General features: G+C 42.5%; 1 protein-coding gene across 2 annotated transcripts in view; it reads right to left on the bottom strand.

The window, feature by feature from the left end:
• The window catches only part of LOC311220815 (DDB1- and CUL4-associated factor 12-like), a 94,057-nt gene that overhangs the window by 32,285 nt on the left and 38,032 nt on the right, over positions 1-23,740 (bottom strand). For both annotated transcript variants that reach the window (XM_084304429.1, XM_084304428.1), the window contains exons 3-4: positions 4,957-5,163; positions 3,780-3,840 (exon numbers count right to left, since the gene is read on the bottom strand). In XM_084304429.1, coding sequence (XP_084160555.1) covers positions 3,780-3,840; positions 4,957-5,163 — 268 coding nt within the window. The remainder of the gene's footprint in view (positions 1-3,779; positions 3,841-4,956; positions 5,164-23,740) is intronic.

Below are 23,740 nucleotides of genomic sequence, written 5' to 3'. Positions count from 1 at the left end.
AAGAATATACCACTTAAGGAAATTTCGGCTTCAATCTTTAAACCAGTTTGGACAGACTTAGCAAACTGCTCAGAGAATCTCGTACAGAAAGTCGCTGGAAATGGGCGCACTGGAGATGGGAAGAAGCTCAAGCTGAGAGAAGCAAACCCGCGCACACAACTGCCTCTCACTGGTAAGCAGCTGCGCATTATGGGGAATCATACGTCCTTAGAAACAAAGACTGTCCTGGTAACCTTACAGCTTATTCTCCTTATTAACAATCAGACAGTTTATGATCCTGAAACATGGGACCAAATTGAGGTCAAGGTGTGGGACTCTGCAAATAAAAACGACAAGGTTGCAGCGGGATTGCTCGGCACCTGGCGAGCAGTCTCTGAGGCCTTAAAAAGCCATGTGGGACCACAGTCAGAAACGTGTGGTTTGCCAGACAGTGAGGGAGCTGTGGGCTTGTCCACCGATCCTTCTGCTACACCATCGGCCCCTCTGCTGCTACTGCCATCGAAGGCTTTTGCTGTTATGCCCCCTGGTGACCTGGACATGCCTTTTGACCCAGGCCCTATTGGCCTTGAAAAGGAGATGGATATGCTTTTCTTCGATCCGGGAAGAACGGGATACATAAGGCCTGAAGACCGAGTTGCTTGACAACTTAAAGCAAGACATATTGTTCAAAAGGAATGGAAAATGGAGACTGTTAAGTCATGGAACTTAAAGGCTTGTTTGTTACCTTTCCTGATTGTACGTATGTATAGGCATACTCGTGTTTAGTATGTAAAGCAATGTTCTGTATATTTAGAATGTTTGATGTTTGTGTGTGCGTGATGGTGGAGCATAGACTCCCCGCTCACCCAGTGCTGTTTACTTGCCTTTTATACCTTTTATACCTTTTATAAATATTCCTTTTATAAATATTACTAAATTCAGATTGAGTTGAGACTTCATTTATAACACCTGGAATATAGAAACAATAGCCCTGTAATAATACAATATTTGGGAAACAACTATCCTGTGACCTTGAAGCTTGAAAGACCAAACAGGAAATGAGGACACTGTTGCAATACACACAAATGATAGCTACTAAAGAAGAAAAGAAATGTGTAGCATTGACTATTATTTTACTAAATTTTTTTTCGGCACTAATACTGTGAACCCAGCCTCTTTCCTGAGTAACAGAGTTTCCAGATCACCCATTCATGATTGCATCAAGACCATGGACACAGTATACTCCAGCTGACCAGAATTAAAAGATGTACCCCTAGAAGATGCGGAGGATTGGCATTTAGATGGCAGCAGCTTCGTCTGCCAGAAAATTTTCCTCACAGGATATGCGGTAACAAACATCAGCTCAAAAGGTGGAAATCATACCCTTGGTAAGAGCTTTTGAGCTGGCAAAAGGCAAAAGAATTAACATTTGGACAGATTTGAAATATGCCTTTGGTGCGGTGCATGCATATGGGGCAATTTGGAAAGAGAGAGCACTTTTATCTTCCTCAGTTAAACATGCAGAACAGGTACTGAAGGTATTCCAAGCTGTATACCTGCCTACTAAAGTTGCCATTATGTACTGTAAACGACATCAAGCAGGGGATACTGATATTGGAAGAGGAAATAGACTGGCTGATGCAGAAGCCAAAGGGGAGGCAGAATGGGCATCTGAGAGTCAAATTTTGGCACTAGTACCAAGAACAGAAAAACAGGCATTAACAAAAGCCTTAGAAAATGATTTAGAGAACATAATAAAGCATGCTGGGGAGCTGAAGTAGTATAACAGTTTTAGAAAATGGATGGGACCTAATTTGTATACCACTGTTAGACAGGTATAAAAGTAAACCATAGACAGGAATCAAGCTCCAAACAGTGGTAAATTATTTTTTCAAACTCCCAAGAAAATGGGGGTATCAGTATTTATTGGTATTAACTAACACCTTTTCAGGATGGCCAAAAGCATTCTCAACCAGAACAGCCGAGGCTTGGGAGGTAACTAAGATATTACTACAAGAAATAATACCTCATTTTGGGGTTCCAGTAACTATATCCTCTGACAGGGGACCACACTTTATCTCAAAGGTGGTACAACAAATTAGCCGCTATTCGGGTACAGACTGGCAACTTCACATACCCCATATCGCCCTCAGTCGAGTGGCCAAGTAGAAAAAAAAAAGAACAGCAAATTGCGAAATTGGAACAAGAAGCAAATTTGGTGTGGCCTCAGTCTCTTCCTTTAGCCCTTTTGCATATACAAACTAGACCAAGGGCAAAGGAAGGGCTAAGCCCCTTTGAAATCTTATATGGACAACCCTATGGAATACAAAGAGGAATATCCATGCAAGTTGGGGATGAAATTATGACCTCCTATAATGGTGGCCTTAGGTAAACAGCTCAATGAAATTGGAAAGCATGTGAGTGGGACTCGGGGTAGAGGATTAGGTGGACCAGTGCACAATATAGCAGAACGCCTGGATCCATCACACCAGAGTGAAAAAGACACCCAAGACCCCATGGAAGGTTACTCAGGTGCAACCTGGAAGGTTACATTTTTCACGGTCTTAATGGTATCATTGGTCAAGGAAACTGAACAGTGGGAGCACAATACCTATGTGAAACTCACCCAGGCAGTGAGTGATAGTTTACCTAAGAAATGGAACATGTCCATTTGGCAAGGACGATTGTGAACATCTAGGGGAGAGATTTGAACTACTCCCATGCGAAAATGTTAACATATACACCAGATGCTAACTTGCTGTGTATATGTTAACAAACAAAAACAGACTGAGACTGACCTGGAGAAAATAATAAAATTTTGCATGCAGTAGCTCAGGATGATACATCCTGGGGATTTACACACTTGGTAGAAAAATTGACTTCCTGGTTGCCAAACCTAACATGGCTGAAGCAGTTGTTTATCACAATAATCGTGGTCATAGTTTTGTCCATGGTTCTTTGCGTGGTGAACTGATGTACCTTATGGTGTTTTAAGAATACAGGAAACTCCTACAGCAAGTAGAAAAAGAACCAACTGGAAACTGGAGTCTAACAAATACTTTGAAAGAGTGTTAGATAGGGAAACACTATATTGAACCCAGAAATAGTAAAAGAATTTATTAACTTTTTAGAAAAGGGGGTACTGCTAGAGGGAGTTAGGAGAATCTTAGCAAATAGAGATAGAGCGCTGACAGTATCAAACTAGTGGATACTGCTTAATGTCTTTGCTAACTATTGTGCATTGTACAAATTAACTAAAGCAAGAAACCTTGGGCCCCTTACCAAGGTTAGTCCCTTGATAAGAATGTGAGCCTGTCTTAAGAAAATGGTAGAAACTGGTCCTGAGGATGGACAAGAGTCAAGGAGCAACTGAGACTGCGCAAAGACAAGAGGTCAACTAGCGGTGACGAGGAAGAGTCGCCAACCTTCATCCCCACACTCCCGGCAACCACAACCAGGAGACAGTGCGCAAGCACAGATGGGAGGAGCTTATGGAAATGACTTATTGGAATTAATTTTAATATGAAGCCAGGACAGGCTATGCATATGTATAGGTGCATTGTGAAACTTCATGCATATGTAACTCTTTACTGCATATAACCAAAGCAAACGCCGTGTTGGGGTGCGCATGACTTTGGTGGGACTAACCCCCGTACCACCCAGCACTGAATAAACATACCTACCTACTTCACAATCTTACTGATTGTGGAGTCTGCTTTCCGCAAGTCAGATAAAGGTGATTCCCTAAGACTTATCAAGTGCTGCACATCAGTATAGTAAAATAATGACAAAAATATTACCAGAAACAGCCATAGTATCACTGATCCACGCAACTGAAAATATCCAGTCCTTATGTCCATCCTAAAAGGAAAAAAAAAAAGTCAGATTAGCTGTGCCATTATACTCTTGAGCAGTCTCTCAAAGCAGACAAGTATTCTCCACTTTGAATTTTAGTACAAGCACAAAAAGGACAGACGTATGTTAGAAACATTATACAGGTGAAATTCCAGTATCAGTCCGGAGCAGTTTAAGTATCCAGCAGCAATTTTAACTTTTTTGTCAGTTTGATTAAACTAAGTGTATAATTAATATATATATTGTGTATATATATGTATATATACATACATATATATGTGTATATATGTATGCATAATTAATATATATTAATTATATTAATATATCTGAGAGGGTGGTCGCACACTGGAACAGGCTCCCCAGCAAAGTAGTCACTGCACCAAGTCTGTCTGAATTTAAGAAGCGACTGGACTATGCACTTAGTCACATGGTCTAAAATTTTGGGTAGACCTGTGCAGTGCCAGGAGTTGGACTTGATGATCCTTATGGGTCCCTTCCAAGTCGGGATATTCTATGATTCTATGAATAGTTAGAGAGCAATTAAGTGATGGAAAAACAGGTCTTAAACCAAAGACAAATTGACCTTAAATCTAAGTGCTTAGAATTTCCATTTTGAAAGCAGTGTTTTTTGCAGAATAGTCACACGCTTCCTCAGAGACATGTCCTTACTATAAATGGTAACTAAAACATTATGTTTGCAATTGATAAGCTATAGAATAATTTTTCAAGACTACTACTTCAAGTACCTTTTCCCCTGGGGGGGATCCCTAAACCTGCAGTTCTGTTTGAAAAGCTGCAGGTACAGCAGCATGCTAGTGAACAGCAAGTCATGTAGATCTTCAGAGTCAAGCCTTTTCAGCAGTAGCAGATAGCCAGCTGCAGAACTCTGACCTCTGCTGTTGTCAGTAACATCTACATGAAGGCCTGAGTCAAAAGGAAGGAGAAATATTTAAGGCATCTTGTCAAGAAAGACCACTTCATCGGGAATGTTTTAAACGTTTCAGGAATTCTTCACTCTTCACCACAAGACTCCCAAATCTAACCTCACTCTGACCTTAGGCACTTCAAAGTAGTAATTCTTTTAAGTGACAGAATAAACCTTCCCCAAATATTCCCACTTACATCTCCCACACAGACAGGATCAAGTGTAGGCAGACGATAAATTGCAAGACTGTTGGGGTTGTCTCCACCTGTGGCCAGAAGGGTCCTTGAGGGGTTGAGCTCAATGGCGTGAATACCACAGCCCTGTTGGTTCACCATGCCAGGTTCACGGTCTTTCAGAATAGGAATCTTGGTAATTTGACCAGTCTGGACATCTACCACAAATAACTGGGAAAAAAACAAAAAACAAACAGAAGATGCAAGTCATTGCTGAACAAAGATCAGAAAAACAAGATGATCAAAGATGCACTCTATTATGAATTACTCTTTCTCCACAAATCCTGCAAGTATGACTGAAAAAAAAAAAGTATAAATTAATTCTTAAAATTAGTGAACTGACTTAATTACAGAGGGGTTTATTTCAATGATCCCATTTGGTTTTGAATGCAATGGAAGAGAAAGGAGAGAATTGTCATGGCATGTTTCCCATTTAACCAAACATTCAAATTTGAAGTTTATTGCCCTGTTTGTTACTTTGACAAAACAAAATTGTTTTCCAGTTTCTCTTAACACCAGGGAGAAAGACAGACCCACCTTCAAACAGTGAGTAAGCCCAAGAGTACTTCGCCCAAGTCTCCTGCAGCCCAGATAAGAATACTTATCATTAAGTTTTGGCTTTGACAAAGTGATACCTTATAAGTTTATTTAATTAGAGTTTATTTTCTGGTGTAGTGGGTTTACGTGGCAAGGTTTTGGTAGCAGGGGGCCATAGGGGTGGCTTCTGTGAGAAGAAGCTGCCCCATGTCAGGTAAGGGCCCCACTGCTGACCAAAGCCGAGCCAGTAAGTGATGTTTGTGCCTCTGTGAGAGCATATTTAAGGGGAAACAAACAAACAAAAAAACAAACAAAACCTGCTGCTACACAGCAGCTGGGAGAGTGTTCCGGAGCAGAAGTTCCCTGCGGCCTGTGGTGAGGACCATGGTGAAGCAGGCTGTCCCCCTGCAGCCCATGGAGTACCACGGTGGAGCAGGGTTCCACGCTACAGCCCATGGAGGAGACCATGTTGGAGTAGGTGGACCTGCACCGACGGAGGCTGCGGTCTGTGGAGGACCCCCACCAGAGCAGATTCCGGGCCAGACCCGTGGCCCATGGAGAGGAGCCCACACAGGAGCAGGTGACCTGGCAGAAGCTGCTGCCCGTGGGGGACACAGGTTGGAGAAGTGTGCTCCTGAGGGATGGACCCCGTGGTACGGACCCATATCTGGAAGTTCTGGAAGAGCTGCTGCCTGTGGGAAGCCCATACAGGATCAGTTTGGGAAGGACTGCATCCCATGGGAGGAACCCCATGTGGAGCAGGGGAAGAGAGTGACTGAGAAGGAGCGGTGGAGACGAAGCGCAGCCCCCTTTCCCCCATTCCCCTGCGCCGCTCAAGGGGAGGAGGTGGAAGAGGGCGGATGGGGGGAAGGCGTTTTTGGTTTCTGTCCTTTGTTTCTTGCTTCTCTAACTTATTAGTAATAGACAATAAATCTTACTATCTCCCTACTCTGAGTTTTGCCTGTCACGATAATTGTTGAGCGATCTCCCCATTCTTATCTCAACCCTTGAGCCCTCTGCATTGTATTTTCTCCCCCTTTCCCTTTCAGGACGGGTGTGGCATAAGACCACATGGACACCAGGGTTCTTTCAGGATCAGTAACTTCTACTACTTTATTGATGACATAACTTCAACTCTCTCCTATTGAGGACAGGCTCCCTTCTTATACCATTATACTTCTTATACCTCTACAACAGTACTTTTCCACCAACTATTCATTGGTCAATAACTCTGCCCAGCAACAGCAAACACAAAGCAACTTCCATGTCTTAACGACTGGAGAACAAGCAGTACATAGTTTTTGGGAAAAATATCTTTAGTTTCAAAAGTAGATATCTCACCACTTCTACTTTTTCACCAGGTACTCCAAACAACATCTCATATGGTGAAACTCCTACATCTTTTCTAGAAGCAGTTTGAATTCTGAGAAGTGCTAAAGGTAAACACTTTGTCCAGGGAGGCTTAGTCTCTGAAACCAGTTTTGACAGATCTTTCTTTAATGTCTGATTCATTCACTCCACTTTCCCAGAGGAGGAAGGATGCCATGGGGTATGAAACTCCCATTTTATTCCTAAGGTTCTCATTAATCCTTGTAAAACAGATGAAGTAAAATTACTTCCTTTATCTAAGTCTATATTTTCAACAACCCCATATCTAGGGATTATTTGTTCCAGGATTATCTTTATTGCCACACTAGCTGTTGCTGTTACTGAAGGAAAAGCTTCTACCCATCCTGACAAATGGTCAATTAATACCAGCAAGTACTTAAATCTACCTACTTCAGGTAACTCAGTGAAGTCTACCTGTATCCTTTGGAGAAGTCAAATCCCTGGCTCCCGTCCCCCTCTAGGTGGGTTACCTTTTTATTTACCTTTTGACATATGGTACATCCTCTGCATATTTGTTTCACTGAAGTGTATATTCCTACACAGACATACTTTCTTAGCGCAACATCACACATTGCTTGCACCTCCCGATGACTCTTGATGTAAAACAATTAATATTTGCCTCTTTGGTGCTTTATTCATCATTTCTCTCCCATCAGGGAGTATCCATTTTCCTTCAGACTTCGTGGCTCCTGATTCCTTAAAAATATCTTTCTCTTAAAACTTTTTAGTTCTTTCTTAGTTTTCAACAATTCCCTGAATCCTCTCTGGATTTATTCTTCATTTTCCTTCCGACATTAGATGCCTTATATACTCGACTTCTTTTTTCTGCATCTTGAGAGGAGGCTGAAAGAATTTTAGTAGATAAGACAGGTAAGGGACATGTACTATATCTTCCGCTACCTATTGTGCAAAGAAATTGAGGCAGGAAATTCTGGGATTCCTCACGAAAAACAGTTCCTGACAGAAAACAGGAAACATTTCAAGAACCAACTCAAACCGAATCTGCAGTTTAAGCAGAAGCTGAGAAGCTTATGAATCTGCGCTGAGATGAGGGATCAACCAGTGGTGACGAGGAAGACTCACTAATCTTCATCCCCATGACCCTCAGCGACCAGTACCAGAAAACACTGCGCAAGCGTGGATAGGAGGAATCTATGAAAATGACTCTCTGGAACAAAGCAGGGATAGGTCATGCATATGTATAGGCGTCTTGAGAAACTTCATGCATATGTAACTCTTCACCACATATAGCCGAGGCAACTGCCGCGTTGGGGTGCACACGACTTTGGTGGGACTACCCCCAGTGCCAGCCAGTGCTGAATAAACATACCTACATTACAATCTTACTGATTGTGGAGTTTGCTTTCCGCACATCAGTTTGGCAAGCCAGCCAGGAGACGCTCTGCTCAGCTGTGGGATTGCCTGCGGAGCAGGTGCCCCTAGGTGCACCCTGAGTATTTTCCTCGGAGGGGACTCCACTCTCAGCCGCTCACTGAAGAAGTAGACAAGGACCTCCTGAAGCTGCAGATAAATGGTATGTTTTACAGTACAGGAAGGGCCTGTAAGTCATATGCATGGCTGGGGCAGCTGGTAAATTGTGCAGAGATATCTGGAGTGCAGCATAGTCCCCATATGGGAGGAGGGTACCCTACAGGCTGACCGATAGAGCAGTCAAGGGAGATTTGGTGACCGACAGAGTGGTCAAGGGGCATTTGCTGACCGATAGAGTGGTTGCTAGCGATCTTGGGAGTAGATCGAGCAAATCCGAGCTTACTGCTGCATCCCAGTTTTGGGAGCCAGGACGGACCTGCTAATGACTATAAGAAGCAGAAGAAGGGTAAGCGGGCCTCTCAAAATTGTGATTTATTGGAGTGTTAATAATTGAATGTCTTATTTGTGGATGTCTGGGTATCTCATGTTGAAAGCATCTGTGTAAGTGTATGCGTTTGAAACAAAGAATCGTTGTGGAGTGAGTCACTCCACAAAGAACACAGTCAGAAACCATACTTGTTTGGTTGGTTATCATTCTAAATTATATATTCTTGTAGTATGAACGAGAAGTGCAAGGGGCCGCTCTGTGTGATTGCGTGATTGTGCTGTGAGTGAGACGCAGCATCGCTGTGAAGCGAGTGCGAAGTTCCAATACACGGTTCCGTATTCTCCACGAGGGGAATGGCCGGAGGCGAACGAAGTGCTGTTTTATCCAAGTTTTGGTTGGTGATGCCCAATACATGGGCCCGGTGGTGTATCTTGTAATCCTATTTTGTTCTTAAATGTTTTGAGTGTAACAAGGAGGAAGGCGGGAGCATTATCTTAGCATGTCCAAAACTGGACATGCATTTAGCTAAGGAAGGGGGACTATGTACAGTAATAAATCAGACTTGTGTATATATAAAAAAGCAAAAACAGATAGAGACAGATTTGGGAAAAATTTGTGGGAAAAAAAAAATCCTACATGCAGTAGCTCAGGATGATTCCTCTTGGGGAATTCCCCCTTGGGGGATTAGAGATTTGTTAGAAAAATCAACTTCCTGGCTACCGAATTTAACTTGGCTGAAACAGCTATTTGTCACAATAATCATAGTCGTAATTTGTCCATTGCACCCTGCAATGGACAGTACTCATTCTGTTAGTACTGTTAGTATCAAGGAAGGCAAAATTCTCAATATTCTCAATATCTCTTCTACCTTGTTCTAATTTTTACCAGAGCCTAGACTATGCTCCTTATTTTCTTATTCTCAGATAGCGGATGTCCTCTTGATCATTCCCCTTTCTTCCCCTGTAAACAACATACTTAGTACTGCCAAGCACTTCACCATGCAAGGGGTATCGTACACCAGATTTCCCGAGACTCTTCCTTTCTCTCTCTTATCTCATGCTTCATCCATCTACAGACGGGCCCCTTGCAGATCTACAGAACCACAGGTCAAGACTCCACACTTGCTTCGTACAAAAGTACATCTCAATCACACATCACACAGAGTCTCACCCGACCCCCAAGGCAATACTTAATATTTCTTACCTTGGTCTGTGCACAGAGTTACTGGGTCAATTCTTAAAAAACAGAGTGCCTACCTTCTTCCTTTCCCTAATATTTCATGGATCCTGCCTCTTTAATCAGCCTTGAGCCCTCTGATAGCTCTCCGCAGAACCGCCACTGTCGATGCACAGGACCGCTGAAATCAGCGGGACATGCCTTCCTGTTGCTGCGGCGGTGAGGCTCCCCGGCAGGTGACAGGATCCCGGATGAGCCCCCAAATTGTGAGAAACACTATGTAGCCAATAACTTAGGCTCAGACGAGGATCTCAGTGAAGTTGCATTTTTATTCGTGATTGCAATGGTGGACATCCCACAAGCAGAAGCGCGCCTACTAGTCACATAGTACAGTTTATATACTTTGTTTCTCAACAACCGGGACCCTCCCGTTTCCCCATTGACTGGGTAGCCCAGGTTCACAACCTATCTGACGTTTCACAGATAATACATGGCTTTCAGTTACCAGACTGTTATTTTTTAAAATTTCTTTTGACTTTTTTAACCTGTGAGGTGGTAATGTTTCTTCCCTTATCTGGCTTGACTTGACACCATGAATTTCACCTAATTTGCACTAGGGAGTCTGGTTGTCTGCATTTTACAAGGTTGTCTGTTAAGCTTTGTCATCACTGCAAGCATATCTCAATACCACATCCCTTCCCTCCAAACAATATAACTCTAAACAATGTAACAACTCTAGAAAAAAACACCTCTTTCTTACACGGTCACCTGCACCCAGTAAATGTTTTTCTGTTGAATATTTATTTAGTACTTGTCTTTCTTCCCCCTCCTGCCCCCCATACATTGGGCATTCCCAAGAAGCAGCATGTCTGGTACTTCCTGTGCTTATGTTACCAATTCTGGTGCAAAAAAAACAACATTTTTGTTCCCACAACTGAGAAGGTGGCTGGGCACTGGGACACGCTCCACGGGGAAGCGGTCATGGTGAGAGAGGGAGTTAAGAGAATCCTAGTAGACAGAATGCTGACTAATGAATACCTAGATTATTGTATTAAAAACAGATGCTGCTTAATGTCTTTGCTTACTACTGTGCAAATCAACTGAAACAAGGAGTCTTGGGGCCTCTCACAAAGGATGGTTACCGATAAAAACAGAGATCCTGTCTCAAGAACAGGCTGAGACCGACCCTGTGGTTTGGACAAGAGCCAAGAGCAGCTGAGTCTGCACAAAGGCAGGGGGTCAACTAGTGGTGATGAAGAAGAGTTATCAGCCTTCATCCCCACGACCCCCGGAGACCACCACCAGGAGACACTATGCAAGCGCAGATGGGAGGAGTTTATGGAAATGACTTCTTGGAGATAATTTTAATATGAAGCCAGGATAGGTCATGCATATGTATACACACATTGGGAAACTTCATGCATATGTAACTCTTTACTGCATATAACCAAGGCGAGTTCACAGAATCACAGAATCATCTAGGTTGGAAGAGACCTCCAAGATCACCTAGTCCAACCTCTGACCTAACACTAACCAGTCCTCCACTAAACCATATCACTAAGCTCTACATCTAAACGTCTTTTAAAGACCTACAGGTGACTCCACCACTTCCCTGGGCAGCCCATTCCAATGCTTAACAACCTTTTCGGTAAATCATTTTTTCCTAAGATCCAACCTAAACCTCCCCTGTTGCAACTTTAGTCCATTCCCCCTCATCATATCACCGGGCACATGGGAGAATAGACCAACCCCCACCTCACTGCAGCCTCCTTTAAAGTACCTGTAGAGTGTGAAAAGGTCACCCTTGAGCCTCCTCTTCTCCAGACTGAACAACCCCAGCTCCCTCAGCCACTCCTCGTAAGTCTTGTAAGAGAACTGGCTCTAGTACTGAGCCCTGGGGAACGCCACTAGTGACCGGCCTCCAGCTGGATTTGACTCCTTTCACCACAACTCTTTGGGCCCAGCTATCCAGCCAGTTTCTAAACTAATGAAGCATACGCCAGTCCAAGCCAAGAGCAGCCAGTTTCTTGAGGAGAATGCTGTGGGAGACGGTGTCAAAAGCCTTGCTGAAGTCAAGGTAGACCACATCCACAGCCTTTCCCTCATCCACCCAGCGCGTCACTTTGTCATAGAAGGAGATCAGGTTCGTCAAGCAGGACCTGCCTTTCATAAACCCATGCTGACTGGGCCTGATCACCTGGTTGCCCTGCACGTGCTGCGTGATGACACTCAAGATAATCTGCTCCACGAGCTTCCCTGGCACTGAGGTCAAACTGACAGGCCTATAGTTCCTTGGGTCTGCCTTCCGGCCCTTCTTGTAGATGGGCATCACGTTTGCTAGCCGCCAGTCAACTGGGACCTCCCCCGATAGCCAGGACTGCTGATAAATGATGGTAAGCAGCTTGGCCAGCTCCTCCGCCAGTTCTCTCAGTACCCTTGGGTGGATCCCATCCGGCGCCATCGACTTGCGTACATCGGAGTGCTGTAGCAGGTCACCAACCAGTTCTTCGTGGATAGTGAGGGCCACATCCTGCTCCCCATCCCCTTCCACCAGCTCAGGGTACTGGGTATCCAGAGAACAACAGGTATTGCCACTAAAGACTGAGGCAAAGAAGGCATTGAGCACCTCCGCCTTTTCCTCAACTCTTGTAACTAAGTTTCCCCCCGCATCCAGTAAAGGATGGAGATTCTCCTTAGTCCTCCATTTTGCGTTGATGTATTTGTAAAAAGATTTTTTGTTATCTTTAACGGCAGTAGCCAGATTGAGCTCCAGATGAGCTTTGGCCTTTCTAATTTTGTCCCTGCACAGCCTCGCAACATCCTTATAGTCCTCCTCAGTGGCCCGCCCTTTTTTCCAAAGATTATAAACCCTCTTTTTTTCTCTTAATCTCAAGATGCAACTCTTTGTTGAGCCAGGCCGGTCTTCTTTCACGCCGGCTCGTCTTTGGGCACGTGGGGATGGACCGATCCTGTGCCATTAAGCAGTACAACAGTCAGGAATGATGGGGACCTGGGGCATCTACCCCAGCAGGTCCACTGGTTGAAATAAAGCTAGGGAACAAAGGGAGAGGCTTGAATTTTTTGTTGGTTAAGGGAGCTTCTTTCTCTGTGTTAATTCAAAAATTGACTCTGGAAAAGCGCTGAGTCTGTAAATGTAATAGGAGCAATTGGCAAACAGGAAAAGGCATTTTTTTGCAATGCTTGAAATTTAAATTGGGAAAAATGATTGGAATTCATCAATTTTTATACTTACACAATTTGCCAAGGTCCTTCTTAGGAAGGGACTTGCTGGAAAAACTGGATGCAAAAATTTCTTTTGAACAAGGAAAACTGGAAATAACCTTTTGACAAAATTAGAGAACAGTCACGTTTGGTTCATGGTACTAGATTGAAAGGATGCCTTTTTCTGCCTGCCCGTGGCAACTGAAAGCCAGAAACTCTTTTCCTTTGAATGGGAAAATCCTAATAGAGGATGGAAAACTCAGCTTACTTGGACTGTGTTACCACAGGGGTTCAAGAATATCCCTGTGTTATATATGGAGTGGTAATTCATGTCCAGAAAATGGTTGATATTAATAAAGAAGGGTGAGATTTGGGAGTGTGGCCATGGGGTTCGGAAAGCCCCGTGGTTGATGATAACATCAGACTCTTAACGATGAGGCCATCAGGAATGTAAAAGAGTTTAGAGGGAACAAAGAAGGGTGATTCAGGAGACTCCACACAGTCCCAGGTTTCTTGTTCTCCAGCCGTTAAGGCGTGGAAGTTTCTGTGTGTTTGCTGTTGTTGTTATATTCAAACTTGTTTGACCAATGAAAAGTTGTTTCGAAAAGGACTGCCGTGGAGAGAAGGGTATAAGAGGGGAACCTGCCCTCAAGATAAAGAAAAAAAAAGGCAACACGATGAAGTTATGTCATCAATAAAGAAGCAAAAAGAAGGAATAAAAAGGAACAGGCTAGCAGAACGGTGTCCAGGATGGGAACAGGCACATTGATCACCTTATGAAGATAGGTTTTGATATTGTATAGACTCACTTTAGGATAGAATAAATCTTGTGGTTAAAAATTAATGAGAACAAAATATACGACATCTTGTTATCTGTCGACCTTCTGTTATGTTGAAGCATCTTGTTAATTGAAACATCCCGTTATCTGTCGACCCTCAGTCAGGCTGAGACTTGAGATAACTTGAGTCAACCTTCTGTTATGTCTTGTTAACTGAGACATCCCCGTTATCTGCCAACCCTCAGTTAGGCCGAAAGCCAACTCAGCTTGGAAAACAACTGATTCATCCTACCTGGCATTTTTTAAGCAAAAGGTGAAAAGTGCATCACGAGATCCCAAAGACCACTGCCCACATCCTGAAGACCCCGGCCCACAATTCTTGGAAGGCTTTGCACAAGCGCAAGGACTGATAAGCTAATTAGCATACGAAGCGAGAGTAGGCGGGTTTAAGTAATGAATATGTATAGGCGTTAATAGAATTCCCTTGGGAGAATAGAATTTTCCCTTGGGAGGCGGTTCTGAAGGGCAGAGGAGTCCAGGAAGGCTGGGCGCTCTTCAAGAGGGAAATCTTAATGGTGCAGGAACGGTCTGTCCCCACGTGCCCAAAGACGAGCTGGCGGGGAAGAAGACCAGCCTGGCTCAACAGAGAATTGTGGCTTGAGCTTAGGAGAAAAAAGAGGGTTTATAATCTTTGGAAAAGTGGGCAGGCCACTAGGGAGGACTATAAGGATGTTGCGAGGCTGTGCAGGGACAAAATTAGGAAGGTCAAAGCTCATCTGGAGCTCAATCTGGCTACTGCCATTAAAGATAAAAAAATATGTTTTTATAAATACATCAGCACAAAAAAGGAGGACTAAGGAGAATCTCCATCCTTTACTGGATGCGGGGGGAAACTTAGTTACAAGAGATGAGGAAAACGCGGAGGTGCTCAATGCCTTCGTTGCCTCAGTCTTTAGCGGCAATACCTGTTGTTCTCTGGATACCCAGTACCCTGAGCTGGTGGAAGGGGATGGGGAGCAGGATGTGGCCCTCACTATCCACGAAGAACTGGTTGGTGACCTGCTACGGCACTTGGATGTGCTCAAGTCGATGGCGCCGGATGGGATCCACCCAAGGGTACTGAGAGAACTGGCGGAGGAGCTGGCCAAGCTGCTTACCATCATTTATCAACAGTCCTGGCTATCAGGGGAGGTCCCAGTTGACTGGTGGCTAGCAAACGTGATGCCCATCTACAAGAAGGGCCAGAGGGCTGACCCGGGAAACTACAGGCCTGTCAGTTTGACCTCAGTGCCAGGGAAGCTCATGGAGCAGATTATCTTGAGTGTCATCACGCAGCACGTGCAGGGCAACCAGGTGATCAGGCCCAGTCAGCATGGGTTTATGAAAGGCAGGTCCTGCTTGACGAACCTGATCTCCTTCTATGACAAAGTGACGCGCTGGGTGGATTATTTGGAATAATCGGTAAAGGAAATTATCTGGGACAACAGTGGTAAATTGATTTTTTCAGAACTCCCTAGGAAAGGGGGGTATTGTTATTTACTGGTTCTGACTGACACGTTTTCAGGATGGCCCGAAGCTTTTCCTTGTCGAACAAACAAAGCAAGTGTTATAAATGATGAGAACTGATCTAAATGAGTTATAAATGAGTTATGAGAACTGCTTTGTATCAAAATTGCCTAGCTTTGGATTATTTACTAGCACAAGAAGGAGAAATCTGTGGAAAATTTAGCTTTAGTAATTGCTGTTTAAAGATTGATGAAAAGGGTGTTTCTTCCTAGTAGCTGATAGAATGTTATGTTCTGGTTTAGGATGAGAAGAATGCTAATAATATGCTGATGTTTTAATTGTTACAGAGCAGTGCTTACACCAAGCCAAGGATGTTTCAGCTTCTCACTGTCCTGCCAGCAGGCAGGCTGGGAGGAGGGCCGGACTGATCGGGGTTAGGCTGGGCATCGCACAGCAGGTGGTGAGCAATTGCATTGTGCATCACTTGTTTTGTACACATTATTACTAGTAGTAATATTATTATCATTATTATTATTATTGTTTTTATTTTCTTGTTTTTATCTCAACTCACAGGCTTCAATTTCCCATTTCTCTCTCCCATCCCAGAGAAGGAAGGGGGGAGGTGAGCGAGCGAGCACAAACCTAGAAGGATATGGAATGGGATTTATTTTCATGGCAGCCTGGTGGACCATGGGTTAAAAGGGTGTTATTTTTATTGTTATGTGGTGTAATGATGTTATTGTTTATACCTTGCATGATACCTTGCCTTACATTATTAATACACCGGGTGATAAATAGTACATTGGTAATAACTTCATTAAAAAAGGAAGGGGATATGTCAATTATGATGCTTAAGAATTGGACCCTCCAAGAACGGACTGATGAAATCCAGTTATTAACAACAGAAGAGACACGAATTGTTGATATTAAAAAGAAGATAAGGGATTGTTAGGAATGTTTTAACAATTCGTGTCCATAAAGAACAGTCCTGTCTGCCTCTGGGTCCTGCACTGGCAATTTAATTCTTGAACCACAGATGCAGTGTGTCCCAGTCTCCCCCTCATTCTAGTCAATTTATCAAGTCTTCAGAAAATACTCCTCAAATTTATGGACCTGTTTGCTTTTGTTATTCCGGACTTCTATTTCTAACAGTTACAGCCTTTTTTCTGTCTTCTTCGAGATTAACTTAACACTGCTATAGGTGTGACTGTCCCTGTGAATGGCTGGTGAAGAATGTTTTAATTACTGGTGAAGTGTCAATAAGAAAGCTATTTGTGTTTGTATGAAGTCTTTGATGTCTGGGGGTTTCAGAACAACTGATAACAACTAGTGACTGTTATGGGATACTATGCAGGCCTCTGATATCTGGCCAGGTGGCCAAGAGATTAAGAAGAAGAAAAAAGAAGCTGAAGGACGGCTGGGAGACAAGACCTGCAGAAAATGTTCTATAAACTTGGTACGGTGCCAAAGGAGTACAAAGGGGAAGGACGAGAAAAAAACTTGGAGAGGAAGACTACGAGCCTTCAGCATGAAAGACCCCTAGAGACCCCCAGAGGAGACTGATGCGCATGCTCCAGTAGGAGGGACTGGACCCCAGAAGCTAATTATAATAACCTGTTTTTTTTTAGAAGTAGTAATGAATATGTATTAGTCTAGGAGCATAAAAATCAGCTACTTGATGTAACTGGTGTGCGTCCTGGTGGAGCGGAGACTCCCGGTGCACCCAGCGCTGTTTGCTTACCTCTATTCTTTTATATTCTTTTAATAAATCCTATTTTTTTATTTAATCCTATTTTGAAGATTGAGCCATTTCTAACACCCTCAATACCTTGCCATGCACATTTGTCAAGGAGGCTAACATGGACATTCATTGTAACAATTTCCAATTCCAAACAATTGGCCTCCAACTGGACTTGACTCCATTTACCACGACTCTTTGAGCCCGGCTATTCAGCCAGTTTGTAACCCAACGAAGCGTGCGCCAGTCCAAGCCAAGTGTTGTTAAATGAAATAATACCATGCTTTGGGATTCCAGTAGCAATGTCTTCTGATAGAGGTTCACATTTTTGTGCACAAGTGGTACAACAGAAAAGTAAGATTCTAAAGATAGATTGGCAACTGCATACTCCTTATAGACCGCAGACAAGTGGATAGGTAGAAAAAATGAACCATTTAATTAAACAACAAATAGCTGAAATCGGACAAGAAGCTAATTTGTCATGGCCTCAATCCCTCCCTTTAGCATTACTTAGAATCAGAGTTAAACCTAGAGTAAAAGAGAATTTGAGCCCCTTTGAAATCTTATATGGAAGGCCATATCAATTTCTATTTAGTGGAGAGGATCTAATGCAGCTGGGATCAGAATATTTATATACTTATATAACCGAACTTCAAAAACAATTAAATAAAGTACATAAATTTGTGTTAGGGACCAGGGCTAGAGGGTTGGATCAACCAATCCACCCCTTTAAGCCTGGGGAATATATATATATAAAGACTTTTTCAGGACAACCCCTAGAGGAAAAATGGAATGGACCATATCAAATGTTGCTGACAACTCACACTGCTATCAAGATTAGAGAACAAGCCTCTTGGATCCACTATTCCCGAGTGAAGAAAGCTCCAGAAGCCCCCTGGAAAGTAACGCCAGGTGACGATGAACTGAAACTAAAGCTTAGTCGAACAAAATGAGGACATTACGGTCGGGAGTATTTGGTAATACAGAATCACAGAATCACAGAATTTCTAGGTTGGAAGAGACCTCAAGATCATCGAGCCCAACCTCTGACCTAAAGTAAAACTGTTAATAAACTGATTTCCAAAAATGGCCAACGAGAAGGCTGTATTCGCCCAGGTAAATTGGACTACAACAAACTAATAATAGATGCACTTAGTATGGTTCAAGATAATGTATCCTTAGTATGTATCTCTTAGTTGTATGCAAGCACAGTTATGGTTGCAGGCAACGGCTGCCTTGATCATTAGGGAAGGAAGTGAAGACATTTTTCCAGCTGAAGTCCGAAAGACTGTTTGGGACAATGCCAATGATTTTGAGAAGAAGTTCCAGACCTTGTGGACCCTGGTAAATTTTACTTATAATCCCATTGTTAACATGGCTACTGCCTTCGTGCTTACTATACGTAATGCCACAGTTTATGTTATCCACCCCATCATTGCACTAGGATTAAACCATGAGGAGACAGTGCTCTATCCTTCGGAGCATAGAACATGGGCACGGATGGAGAATGGGAAATGGCAGTCTGTAAATCTAGAATCATGTGTTACCCGGGAACAACAAGGATTTATTTGTGAAAGCAATACAATTGATGCTCAGGATGTATGTTTTGACACGGAGCAAGTTGTCTGCCACCTTGAAATTCATCCAAATACTAGTCAAAAGACTGTGCTTGTATATATATTTGTCAAGGCTGTGTGTGTTTAAGAACTGCTTGTGATTTTGTAGAAGTAGACAAGGAGAACATAATTCTCCCTAGCAAAAATCATTCTAACTTTTGTATTTGTAACTTTGTTAGAATCGTCGGGTGTGATTTTCTATATTTGGCACCAGTGGTATCCCACCAGCTGATCAAGTCTAACAACTAATCACTGTCCATCATGATACAAAGGAAATAAGCAGAGTTTTGCAAAGAGTAAAACAAGACACAAGTCACAACTGGTGGGATAAATTCTTTGGATGGTCGCCAAATGCAACTGGGATTTTGAACACATTGAGTTACCCAATTATTGTTTTATTGATATTAGTTGGTATAAGTTTAATATTGTCTTTTGTATTACTTGTTTGGAATTGGAAATTGTTACAATGAATGTCCATGTTAGCCTCCTTGACAAATGTGCATGGCAAGGTATTGAGGGGTACATATCATAAAGACTGGGAAGAAAAATTTTCGTATTAAGTAAAAGAATTTACTAGATTTTCCAGAAAAGGGGGGAATGATATTGTATAAACTCACTTTAGGATAGAATAAATCTTGTGGTTAAAAATTAATGAGAACAAAATAGATGACATCTTGTTATCTGTCGACCTTCTGTTATGTTGAAGCATCTTGTTAATTGAAACATCCTGTTATCTGTCGACCCTCAGTTAGGCTGAAAGCCAACTCAGCTTGGAAAACAACTGATTCAGCCAACCTGGCATTTTTTAAGCAAAAGGTGAAAAGTGCATCACGAGGAAGATCTACGGTCTTCCTCCCAAAGACCACTGCCCACATCCCAAAGACCCCGGCCCACAATTCTTGGAAGGCTTTGCGCAAGGACTGATAAGCTAATTAGCATACGAAGCGAGAGTAGGTGGGTTTAGGTAATGAATATGTATAGGCGTTAATAGAATATTCATCGTTTTGCTGTATAAATATGAGATGGTTTGTTACTTCGAACATGCACGATTGGTGGAGAGATCCCCCATGCATCCAGCGCTGCAATAAAGAATATACCACTTAAGGAAATTTCGGCTTCAATCTTTAAACCAGTTTGGACAGACTTAGCAAACTGCTCAGAGAATCTCGTACAGAAAGTCGCTGGAAATGGGCGCACTGGAGATGGGAAGAAGCTCAAGCTGAGAGAAGCAAACCCGCGCACACAACTGCCTCTCACTGGTAAGCAGCTGCGCATTATGGGGAATCATACGTCCTTAGAAACAAAGACTGTCCTGGTAACCTTACAGCTTATTCTCCTTATTAACAATCAGACAGTTTATGATCCTGAAACATGGGACCAAATTGAGGTCAAGGTGTGGGACTCTGCAAATAAAAACGACAAGGTTGCAGCGGGATTGCTCGGCACCTGGCGAGCAGTCTCTGAGGCCTTAAAAAGCCATGTGGGACCACAGTCAGAAACGTGTGGTTTGCCAGACAGTGAGGGAGCTGTGGGCTTGTCCACCGATCCTTCTGCTACACCATCGGCCCCTCTGCTGCTACTGCCATCGAAGGCTTTTGCTGTTATGCCCCCTGGTGACCTGGACATGCCTTTTGACCCAGGCCCTATTGGCCTTGAAAAGGAGATGGATATGCTTTTCTTCGATCCGGGAAGAACGGGATACATAAGGCCTGAAGACCGAGTTGCTTGACAACTTAAAGCAAGACATATTGTTCAAAAGGAATGGAAAATGGAGACTGTTAAGTCATGGAACTTAAAGGCTTGTTTGTTACCTTTCCTGATTGTACGTATGTATAGGCATACTCGTGTTTAGTATGTAAAGCAATGTTCTGTATATTTAGAATGTTTGATGTTTGTGTGTGCGTGATGGTGGAGCATAGACTCCCCGCTCACCCAGTGCTGTTTACTTGCCTTTTATACCTTTTATACCTTTTATAAATATTCCTTTTATAAATATTACTAAATTCAGATTGAGTTGAGACTTCATTTATAACACCTGGAATATAGAAACAATAGCCCTGTAATAATACAATATTTGGGAAACAACTATCCTGTGACCTTGAAGCTTGAAAGACCAAACAGGAAATGAGGACACTGTTGCAATACACACAAATGATAGCTACTAAAGAAGAAAAGAAATGTGTAGCATTGACTATTATTTTACTAAATTTTTTTTCGGCACTAATACTGTGAACCCAGCCTCTTTCCTGAGTAACAGAGTTTCCAGATCACCCATTCATGATTGCATCAAGACCATGGACACAGTATACTCCAGCTGACCAGAATTAAAAGATGTACCCCTAGAAGATGCGGAGGATTGGCATTTAGATGGCAGCAGCTTCATCTGCCAGAAAATTTGATGAATTGATGAGCATCAATACATCCTGAGCATCAATTGTATTGCTTTCACAAATAAATCCTTGTTGTTCCCGGGTAACACATGATTCTAGATTTACAGACTGCCATTTCCCATTCTCCATCCGTGCCCATGTTCTATGCTCCGAAGGATAGAGCACTGTCTCCTCATGGTTTAATCCTAGTGCAATGATGGGGTGGATAACATAAACTGTGGCATTACGTATAGTAAGCACGAAGGCAGTAGCCATGTTAACAATGGGATCATAAGTAAAATTTACCAGGGTCCACAAGGTCTGGAACTTCTTCTCAAAATCATTGGCATTGTCCCAAACAGTCTTTCGGACTTCAGCTGGAAAAATGTCTTCACTTCCTTCCCTAATGATCAAGGCAGCCGTTGCCTGCAACCATAACTGTGCTTGCATACAACTAAGAGCTAAGGATACATTATCTTGAACCATACTAAGTGCATCTATCATTAGTTTGTGGTCTTGGTCTTCTGCATTTTCCCATCTCGGTAACACCTTTGAAACTTGCCATTGGCTAGTTCCCAATGCCAATAAGGAAGATTGTGGGGGTTGTTTTAGTTTTGTCAAATCACTTGTTGCTGTGGCTAGCTTATTCATTAATATTTCTGAATCAATTCCATTTAAAACTCCTAACCCTGTTCCTAGCCTTCCAGTTAAGTCTCTTTGTGTCCTGCCCCTGAAGTGTGCTTGCTTTTGTGACCATATTGTCCAGTCTTCAAATTATGTCTTTAGGAAAGGAGAACAGGCTGGTTGAACTGCCGAGATGTTAATTTGTATTAGCAATTCAACACGCTTGAGTGACCATTTTGGATTAAATTGCTGTTGGCCTGTGTTCCTTACTACATATGGGCCTGTTTCATAAATTTTGGGTTCCAGTTTGATTGGAGGTGGGGCATGGGTTGTAGAGGGTCTCACTGTTGTAGGAAGTGCCGAATATGAGGCCCTCACCCTTCTTGACTTTGAACTTTTGGCCATTATTAGTCCAAAAACAGCTGATTACTACATTTTGTGTTAATATAAAATTATACCAGCAATCCAATTTACCTGGGCGAATACAACCTTCTCATTGGCCATTTTTGGAAATCAGTTTTACTAAAATCCCCGTTACTTTCTCATGGGTCATTCCATTAATCATTTGGCACTCTATTTTAATTTCATCCCCTATGGTTCTTTGGTGTGTCCACTCTTCCCCTAATTTTTGCCATTCTGATGGTTTATATAAATAGTTACCATTTGTTCACCAGATGATCAGAAATGCTAACTTTCCATTAAAGTTCTTATCCTCTGTTGTTACGGCTTCAGTCCAAGGCCACTCACCACTCTCTGTTATCACAGAGGCACCTTCCTGAATCACAATTACAACTATAAGCCATAGAAACAAAACAATTCTATCAACAAATTTTCTGCCAACCGTATTACCAAATACTCCCGACCGTAATGTCCTCATTTTGTTCGACTAAGCTTTAGTTTCAGTTCATCGTCACCTGGCGTTACTTTCCAGGGGGCTTCTGGAGCTTTCTTCACTCGGGAATAGTGGATCCAAGAGGCTTGTTCTCTAATCTTGATAGCAGTGTGAGTTGTCAGCAACATTTGATATGGTCCATTCCATTTTTCCTCTAGGGGTTGTCCTGAAAAAGTCTTTATATATATATAGTCCCCAGGCTTAAAGGGGTAGATTGGTTGATCCAACCCTCTAGCCCTGGTCCCTAACACAAATTTATGTACTTTATTTAATTGTTTTTGAAGTTCGGTTATATAAGTATATAAATATTCTGATCCCAGCTGCATTAGATCCTCTCCACTAAATAGAAATTGATATGGCCTTCCATATAAGATTTCAAAGGGGCTCAAATTCTCTTTTACTCTAGGTTTAACTCTGATTCTAAGTAATGCTAAAGGGAGGGATTGAGGCCATGACAAATTAACTTCTTGTCCAATTTCAGCTATTTGTTGTTTAATTAAATGATTCATTTTTTCTACCTGTCCACTTGTCTGCGGTCTATAAGGAGTATGCAGTTGCCAATCTATCTTTAGAATCTTACTTATCTGTTGTACCACTTGTGCACAAAAATGTGAACCTCTATCAGAAGACATTGCTACTGGAATCCCAAAGCGTGGTATTATTTCATTTAACAAGACTTTAACCACTTCTCTTGCTTTGTTTGTTCGACAGGGAAAGGCTTTGGGCCATCCTGAAAAAGTGTCAGTCAGAACCAGTAAATAACGATACCCCCCTTTTCTAGGGAGTTCTGAAAAATCAATTTGCCACTGTTGTCCCGGATAATTTCCTTTACCGATTATTCCAAATTTTATTCTATTCTTGGTATTGGGGTTATTGTGTAAACAGATGCTACATTGTTGAGTTACTTGTTTTATTGTTGTATATAAATTTTGTCCCACTATTGTCTGAGTCAGGTTCTTATGCAATGTGTCAGCTCCCCAATGTGTTTTATTGTGTTCTGTAAGAACTATGGGCCATGTCAAATTAGAGGGTATTATTACGCAGTTATCTTTTAAATATACTCATCCATCTGGTTTCATTT

Source organism: Netta rufina, assembly GCF_964035555.1.
Source record: "Netta rufina genome assembly, chromosome: W".
Classification (NCBI taxonomy): domain Eukaryota; kingdom Metazoa; phylum Chordata; class Aves; order Anseriformes; family Anatidae; genus Netta; species Netta rufina.
The sequence above is the reverse complement of the archived record's forward strand: the minus strand, read 5'-3'. Positions and strand labels throughout refer to the sequence as shown.